Source organism: Dipteris shenzhenensis, chromosome 1, assembly GCF_047967505.1.
Source record: "Dipteris shenzhenensis isolate YYH24624 ecotype China chromosome 1, Dip_SZ_1.0, whole genome shotgun sequence".
Classification (NCBI taxonomy): Eukaryota; Viridiplantae; Streptophyta; class Polypodiopsida; order Gleicheniales; family Dipteridaceae; genus Dipteris; species Dipteris shenzhenensis.
This window is the reverse complement of record NC_141596.1, coordinates 25957376-25966663: the sequence shown is the minus strand read 5'-3', so window position 1 is coordinate 25966663 and position 9288 is coordinate 25957376. Positions and strand designations below refer to the sequence as shown.

Sequence of the window (9288 nt, the reverse complement as noted above, 5' to 3'; positions counted from 1 at the left end):
CATTGTCACTATCTCTCTCAGAGTGCACATAAGTGTGCGTTCCTATTCGCAATTTGAGAGTCTAGTTACTTAAATATCTTAAAGACTTGTTAAAGATGCTTGTACATTTAAACCCCCCAAAAGAGAAGTTGGAATGTAGAAATGTAATTGTTAATTTAAGGCTGAGAATGGTCCAGATCAACTTAAAACTATACACCATGGGTACTCGTTTGAAAGGCCTTGAAAAGAAGAATCCATTGTGACCTTAACTTTAAAGAATGCACTTTGAATTGATGAAATAAACCATTTTGTACGAAAAAAGCCTTGAAAGTTTTAGTTGGAGTGGGTACCAATGGGGGATCTAATTCCCTTATTAAAGTTATCTTTAATGTCAAGGTTGGCACGTGGAGGAAAGCCATCTAAACCGGTTGAATGAGATTTGTCATCCTGTCACCACTAGCAGGAATGATGTGGCTATTACCATCAACCCTTATGGTCGCTCTTGATGTCTCGGAGGGTGTCTTGGGTGGTGTGAGGCTCTTGACTAGTGTTGATCGCCTGCACACATCCTTGAGCACCTTCCCTACATTAGGCTGAGTTCATAGCACCCATCCTCCAAAAAGGTGGTGTGAAGGGTTGCCATCCTAGTTGGCCCAATAGAAGGGACGGGCTTGGGCACTCACAACATGATTGGCACATTCCATCTCTTCCAATTGCTAGACCAATCAAATGTTGGTAACAACACAATGTTGTATATCCGGGAAAAAAAAAGCATTGGCTTGTAGGTTCAAGGAACGTAGCCAAGAAAAGACAATGACTTGGTCTTTTTTGTCATGCGGTTTGCATGGGTTCAAGCCTTTGTGTCCATTCGAAGAGCACGCTGGACCCAAAAATGCTCTCTCTCTCTCTCATAGGCAGGCAAGGGTGATATCCAGTAGACCCTGATTTTATTGCCAAACCGTTGGAAGCGGGCATGCTCCAATCCCGGGCGGCCGGGTGGTATGAACCACCACGCTATGGAAGCAGTCATCCTATGGGCGATGGTGTGAAGAACCACCACACGGTGGAAGCGGGCCATCGTCCAATTCGACTGGTGGCCAACTTGCCATTGAATTGGTGGTGTTAACACTCACCCTAAGCTTGTCTTGTGAACGCACCCAAAATAAGAGTAGTAAAGTAAACTAAACTAAGAACTGTAAGTTTTGGAGGGAAGGAGACAAAGCCAAGGTACCAATCATCGAAATCTAAATCCTGATGCATTCATATTTTCTTCATCTTCTTCATCGCCGGCTAAGCTTCTCAAAAGAGCTTGCTCTCCCTTCAATGGCCTCCCTCTTCCCTCCGTCTTAGAGCTCCTTCTTCCCCCCCTTCGCTATGTTACCTTCCTTCTCACCACCATGATCCCTCCCTTCACCCTCCCTTTCCCCCCCTCCCCCTCCCCAATCATCTTCGCCTCCCCCCCCCCCTCCTCCTCCTCCTCTCTCGACTCCCGCCCTCTTCCCTCCTCTTGCCTTTGCCGTAGCCTTGGCGATCGAGCTGGCTTCGGACTCCTCTCGGAGCCGGATCGCGCCAATGCCGCTCCCGGAGTTCCCTCATTCTCCATCAGCTCGTTCTTGGAGAATCTTGTCCTACCCTTCGTTGCCGATCTGTCTAAGACGCCCAAATATTCAGATGGAAACGTCCCTCCCGTGAGCCGGGGAGCTTCCGAGCATTACGATAAGTTTCCTCCACAGCGTGTCCAGGAACCCAATTTTGTCAGAAGCCGAAACAGCCTCCAATCTCCAAATAATGGTTTCGATGAAAGGCCTCAAGACGTCACTGCGGCCACTCAACATTCCAATCCGTTTTCCACATCGGCTGAAAATCTACGGCCCTCAGGGAACGAGTCTGAAAATGCCGACCAAGGCGCTGCTAGTGCCATCTTGGAGGAAGATATCTTATTGCTAGAAGCTCGTTACAGAGCATTGCGGGGGCGGACGCGTAGCGTCGATGCAGACGACTGGAAACGTTTGGCTCATGCAACAACAGCAGGGGAAGCATTTTCTGTGCCAAATCAGCGACTCATGAAGATGGCGGAGTTGAGGGTTGCTGAGGGTGTGCAGGAGGAAGTTCGAAGAGAACAGAGGTCACATCCGCATGTACATTTCTTCTCTTGTTCCATTCATCATCGACCTTTCCTCATCTTTGACTTCAGAAATTGGGAACTCTGGATTAGATAGGTGTGTACGAGTTTTATGTAACCACGGAGAACACTTGAGAGCACTAATGGCAAAAAGGTTTCTAGGCCTTGCAAAGCAATTGAAAGCTACGGAAGCTGCTAATTGCTATATACAGTTACTTTATGTCGATTGTTTATAAGACAAGAGAAAATTTTTGTGTACTTCCTTTAAAGAAAGGAAAATTTCCTAGGTTGAAATTTGATTCTCAACGTTTCCTATACGAAGTTTATGGAGCGCTTACTGGTTTCGATTGTTGTATGAGGAGGAAAATTTCGTTGTAAATATTTCTCAAAACCTGAGTTGGAAATATTTCTCAAAACCTGAAACAATACAGGATACGGCATTTGAACTGTGAAGCGAAACAGCTTCTAACCTTAGAACGTACTTTTTCAAGTTCGGAAATCTCTAATTGCTTCAGGTAGAGCTGCCAATTAGCTCCTGGGACTATTCAATAAGAGAGACTAATGTGATGAACGTTGAGGGGATATATACTTACACTTACTGCAGAGCATCAGCACTTGAGCTTCTCATATCGCAAAGCTTGAAGTTTTTCCTTTTCTCCATGTGGCCAATTTTTCTGAGAAAAAGAGCTTAGTATTTGTCATTCTGTCTATTTGAGGTTATGAACCTTAATTAGCTTGTTATTTAGCTCACCCTCAAGGATGTCATTTTGACTCGAGGTTAGTCTCATTGCGGGGCTTTTAATGATGTTCAAAGGGCCTTACCCAAAATGATTACGCCACTCACTCTTGGAGTCTTATTGGTGGCACTTCTTGAAGAATACTCACTTAAAGCGGTGTCTTTGACATGAAGGGACGATTGCACCTCGGGATCCTGTACAACGACGGACAATTCCATGATCCATCTACTCCAAAAGATAGATTGGATGTGGGTCTGATGTGGCATGCCGTCTTGTACATTCAGTGATTCACATGGATACTCTTGATAAGCACTATGAGAACCACGGTTAGGTGCAAGCAATAAGAAGATCCATCCATCACATGGTTTAAGCGTTGGCAGACTTAGTCTTTGACTCCACTGTGGCAACAAGACATTGCTCTTTGTCATAATTGCCTTACTCCTTCCATGTCTTTTCCCTGGTACCTTCAAAGCACTTTGTCGTGGGGATTTTTCTTTTATATATTGTTTGATGCAATGAATAAGCTGACAAAAGAGTGGGCAGCTCCATGGCAGTCCCAAGATGAACTGATCTGGCCAATTAACCTAAACAATGATTATGATCTACTGCCCACATGGCAGAGTTTGTATTGCTCTTTCCCCTAATACCTACAGATGTCACTCCACTGAGCTCTCCTCATTTGGGGGCTCACAGGTGGGGTGTTCACTGTTGACCTATTTATCCCAACAAGTTGGATCCAAGTGGAGTGTGGATTCTTTGTTACAGGTGCATGTGGATACAAGATATCTAAGCTATGTCCAGTTCTGAACGCTCATGGTTCCTCTTATGGCTTGCCCTAATTTTCAATTTTCTACTTCTGTAAGCCACCTGAGTAATGAGAGGAGAATTGTTGATGGGCAGCGTCCAATGTGAGGAGGTGAGGGTTTCAAACCCTGAGAAATAAAGGTAAGTTTGTCTCTTGTCAAATCTTGTACATGAAAAACTTTGTGTTTGTCTCATTGGCCTTGTCATACAATCCATTATGTGTACGTTCTTTCTGATTGGTTTGTGCAGCTATAATTTGTATCTGCAAATAAACCATTGAATCAGTACTGTGTGTGGGTTTCTGGTTTTGTGCGTGTAGGGTTCTAGTGTTGTTTCTGTGTGAGCTATACGTTCTTAGTCAATTTCTGTCCATTTTGCTATGAATAGGTGGAAGAAAGAGCTGACCACAGTTGTGGGGAACCTGTAAATCATTTTAATCAACATTTCAGAGATTCAAAGGCTGAGTCGAATACAGAGCCAGGGAAATTTTGGACCTTTGCAGGTGAAGTAGCTTGATACATGCCTGGTTTTGTAAAATGGTCTTGTCTTACTTTATATTCTAGTGTATATGCTGTGTACGTGATTGTTCTTCTTTAATAGCCATATCTGGGTTATCATGGGACAAGGGTAGTTACACATATTCCTGCACGTATGGGAAAGGGTTAATTGGGAAGGTTCCCTTGTATTTCATGCAACTATAATCAGTGACGAGCTCTGCAACCTAGAATCCAATCCTTGTTTACTATGTTGTGGAGCAGTGAGGGAGTCAGAACCATGAAGTAGCAGGCACTGTTTACAATCAGAGCCTGAAGCATGGTGAATAAGGTCAGACGCTATCCTGTATGAAGGCCACATTCTGCTTGAGTCCACATGACCAACTATGCCTGTAGAATCAGCTGACCACACTGGCGTTTGAGAATATCAAGGCCTTAAGAAGGTCAGTCACCATACCAAAGAAAAGAAGTACGTGATCAAATTTAAAATAGGCATGGCAAGGTGAGGCGGGTGTTAGTTTAAGACAACCTCGGTGCAGTGGGATCCCATGTTGGAGTTGAATGAAGCAAAGCCAAAGTGTAGAAATAAAACGAATAATGATGATTTGGCCTTTACTCAAATTTTATGTATGTATAGGTTCTGCTCTTTCCCTACAGGTAGCTCTTCTTTGCACTGTAGTCATATTTATTTGCCAATGGTATTATGAGGTTTTGCTGCTGCTCGCATTTTGAGCACTCTACTGGCAGCTGCTGCTTTCAGCTGACTCTTTCCATTTTGTTAAGTATAGCAACTGCAGTGTGCATGGTTTATGTACTTGATTATCTGTGATGTGACAAACTCCGTACTGGTTTTGGCCTGCCCTTTCTCTTCCGGTGCTGATCTTGTTTCCATTGGAATGGTCTGTTTGAAAAGTCATCAGAGTAACTGATAAGATCTAGTGTTTTTCTCATGGCCTATAGCTCGCTTGTTATTATATGTGAAATTAGGAGACAACGTGACATTCAAAGTGGTCATTATTTTGCCTCTTCATGGCATGCATACTCCTGAAAGCTAGGCTTTGTCTGGTTGAAGGACAGTTGATGTTTGTAGCCATATATTTGTAACTTATGAAAATCCTTTGAATGTTTTTGTTGCAGAAGTCAGGTTGCGCTTTCCCACGATCAGTGATCCTGTTGTGGGGAAAGCTGCTGTAGGTGTCTTTATTGCAGGGGCTCTTTTCATTATCATTGGAGTGTGGTCTTCTGCTGGAAGACCACCCCAAAGACAATCTGTAAAGCGTAGAATTTTACGGTCTCAGTGGTATGCAAGTCCTGGCACACAAACCATGGTTCAAAGGAATTCTCAAATGAGAAGGTTTGAGTTTCCTAGTTATCCCATGTTTGAAGTGGATGGTGATACGAAGGTATTGCATTCTCCATTTTACACGGCTCATATGTCAAAGCTGAGTCCTGAAAGTAGCAATGAAACAAAAGCTATGGGGCAGTCTTACGGACGACCTGCAGGGTATACACGTTTCCCATACAGCAATGACCTTTCTGCCAACCATGTACGACACAAGAAAAAGGTCCCGCCTTCGACTACTAATGGGAAAGCTTTGGCTGTATCTGAATCGGTTGCACCAGCAGAGGACAAACTGGTAGGAAGTTTAGGCAGCCGTGATTCAAAGGCAGGGAAAAGGGACACAGGTTCATCTTGGCTGAAAACAACATCAGCAAAGCAAGAGCCCCTTGAAGGAGAGGGTCCTATGAAGTCATCTATGCCAGGAGAGACTTCCAGAAGGAGATTGACAAAAACGGTCCAGGTGCCCGATGTCACACATGAAGCGGAGTGGAGAAGCTTCAGAATGCGTGTTCCCTTAACAAAGACTAATGGAGCCAACCAATGGCAGGAAGAAGACGAGGTATGAATTTACCTATTGTCCTTTTTAATAAGACTTCATGTGGCTTCAGAACTTCAATCTGATGTCTAATTGCCAAATTATTGCAGTTGGATTTAGACAGACGCATAAAAAAGCTTCGTCAGACAATTCAGGCCGTAGACCAGCATCGTCGAGTTGCTATGCTAGTGCTTGCAGAGGAAAGACAACGTAGCATGGAATTGGATGTTAAAATAAAGAAACAGGTGATAATGTTATCTGGATCCTAGTTCTTGCACGATAGAGTTTGTATAAAGCTGTAATAGACTATGCACTTGGTATCTTTCTGAAGTTCCTGTGGACTCCCATCAATGCTGGGGGAGCTGGGCCTTCTTGGAAGTGAGGATCTAGAAACTTTACAAGACTGGCCAATCTCATAGTATGGCCTAACTTTTTGGCTGGTTGCTTTTGCCAGAGAGAAGCAGCAGCTGCCCTCGAAGAGGAAGTACGAGTGTTGAAGGTAATTGCTGTGCTTTTGAATTTCTCTGGTAGCTAGTTGTGATGAGCAAATCTAGGCTGCTTCTCTCTGGCTCTTTTTGTACTTGGATATGGGACACATTGCACTTTCACGTGTATTGTGTGACAAGGAGCTCAGAACATGATACAATGTGAAGTCTCTTGGATATGCTGCAAGTTTTTCTTTCTCTAGAAAAGGGTTGACAGGTAGTGCTTTGCATTCAAAATACAGGAGTCTCATGATGCTCTCTTGGCATCCCTGCGAAAGAAATATAGTTCATCAGCAGCAGCTCGAGCAGCGGCAGATTTGCTGTATCAGGATTGGGAGTCCGCTCAGGGGAGCAGTGTATCTGAAGCATTCAAATAGGAAAGCATTCCTTGTGTATCATAATTGGAAATTAAAAGAGTTACTCATTTGATGTAATGAGTTTGTGTTGCCTTAAAGGCTATGCTATATTCACAACATTGAAATGACCAACCACATCATGTTAAATCATCAGAGACCTTTTTAAATCTGAAACAAGCCAACCCATCCAGTACGTATGTACAAGCATGGCATTTACATGTACTCCCACATAGCATCCATGCGCGTGCATTTGCCTAAGCACACTGACATGCTAATCAGCCTACCTACTGAACATGTCTGTTATCTATGCTTGAAAGTAAATGTTTGATACTTTTACACCAGAACTACTTCTATAGTTCTATCTCCAAACAAAGGTAAAGGGTTGATACTCCTGTTAGATGTGAGAATTTAGGTTGGGAATCGTCACAGTTTCTAGTAGTGGCTACAATGCTTGATTGATTTTTTAGTTAATTTGGTCAGTGGGTTTGCTGCATAATTCTTTGCTACAAGAATGGTTCAAATTACTGGAAGCAAAGATTGCAATATATTAGCTATGCCAAGGAAATTTTCATGGCTTTGTATTCAAAATGGGATATGTTTGTTTGAGAGCAGCCGAGATGATCATAAGGATCGACATACCAGATGAATGTATTGTAGCAACATTGTGTCTGGTCTTCTATTTAAGTAGTATCGAGAAAACTTCATCCAAGGAGATGACAGCTAATAGTAGACCAAAAAGGTGATGGTTTCTACTAGTCAACATAATACGAAGGTGTCATACCAGGAGAAATTCCTAATATAAAAAATGCTCGCACTTAATGGTTGAACAACTTTGTTGTTTGGTGTTCTTCAACATGTAATATGTATTTAGCGTAGTAATCCGAGGTTGAATGAATGATGATGCAAGCATAAAGTTGTCATGTTTTCTTTATGGTATGCTTGTTCCATGGTTAGTACTTAAAATTAAAGATAAAAAAGGACTCGCTGCAATATAAGGACTAAACTTGGGTGTGTCCTTAGCTTGTAATTTTGGTTGATTGTGGGATTAATTGGCATTTGTTGTGCCTTTGGATTGTATTGGTGAGATCAGGGCTTGATGTGAAAAAAGTGCAAATGGTTTTATGCAACAATTGATATATAATCAAAAGAGGGGATGATTGAAGTTGTTAGGTAATGTGATAGGTATTTATGTCAAACATGTATATCTTGATTCGATAGTCATACTTTGCTATAATTGTTGGGTGAAAGGGCAATTATAATAGAGTATTAGAATGTCCCCAAGGGTAAGGCATCAAGAAGAGGTTAAACAAGCCCCTAGCAAATACCAAGGGTGTCCATCCAAGGAATTAGAAAGTGATGTAACCTTTTGGAAATTGGGTCATTAGCAATGGAGTTTGAACAAGTAGCATTGGTTGTAATGCCCTTTGAGTAGAGTCTATAGTTATTGGGTAAAAGCAAAGGCAAAGCCCTAGAATAGGGAGTGTAGAAAGCGATGAGGATGAATTGGTTGGTCTCACCTTGATTTTGCTAATGATTGATGTAAAAAGTCAAGCTTGGGTGGGATTCAAATTTTGAATACAAAACCATGGAGTCAAATGAATCACACCTCGTGGGTTTTATAGAGGATCCAATGCCACCAAAATTCCTTGATCTAGAATCCTAGTCTTGCTTGAGATGTCCTAAAACCTTCCCATTGATCAAATCATACTTGAATATGATCTTTGAGAGGATCTCCAAAGGGTGAAGATTAACATGATTGTTGGGCATGACAGTAGCATACATGGAATCATTGGTGCAACATCTACAAGAAGACATTTGAGACTCAATTGCCCCCGTAGAGTAGAAATAAGAGGAATTGTATTTTTGGACCCCTCACTTGGAGTGGACGGAGGATAGAGTCACACCTATAAGGTGCAGGGAGTAGTTTTGGATGAGGATCTAGAGAACATTCTTTCTAATACAACTTGAAAAGAATTGGGCACTACCAATATGGAGTGAGCAATTTCTCTAACAAGGTGGATGATTAGAGGCATGTGAAGTTAGTTGACTTGACATTTTGGTGGCATGCATGAGCTACAATCTCACCATTTTGAAGATGTGCTAAATATCTAGATTGTATCCAATGCTCCTAGTGCGACCCTAGCTCCATCAACCCAAAATGAAGCAAAATTGGGCTAATGACTAGAACACAATCAAGAAGGGGAAAAAGAAAAGAAAATTATAGGTCTCTACTCTTGGAAAAGTTACCAAGGCGTTTGGCTAAAAGGGATGGGAGATGATGATAAAGATGCGATTATGAAAACTTATTTGTCTCTTGTTTGCATCTTTGAAATAGGTGCGTTAGAAGTAATTGTTAAGTACCAAATTCCAGCCATTCCAGATGAAAGGTTGTTAAATGCATTTGTTGTCAATGTGGAATTGGAATTCATTGTTG

At 42.2% G+C, this 9288-nt stretch overlaps 1 protein-coding gene across 2 annotated transcripts; it reads left to right on the top strand.

Moving 5' to 3' along the window:
* The first annotated feature begins 1249 nt into the window (after positions 1 to 1249).
* LOC147905610 (uncharacterized) lies at positions 1250 to 7214 on the top strand. Of its 2 annotated transcripts, none has more exons than XM_087380916.1 (6): positions 1250 to 2117; positions 4030 to 4144; positions 5277 to 6037; positions 6124 to 6258; positions 6468 to 6512; positions 6741 to 7214. In XM_087380916.1, exons 1-6 carry the CDS (start codon positions 1377 to 1379, stop codon positions 6873 to 6875), a joined length of 1932 nt encoding a protein of 643 aa, XP_087237042.1. In that variant the 5' UTR covers positions 1250 to 1376; the 3' UTR covers positions 6876 to 7214. The 2 variants fall into 2 exon arrangements, with proteins under 2 accessions (XP_087237042.1, XP_087237032.1); XM_087380906.1 differs by having other exon boundaries at positions 5274 to 6037.
* The last annotated feature ends 2074 nt before the right edge of the window (positions 7215 to 9288 follow it).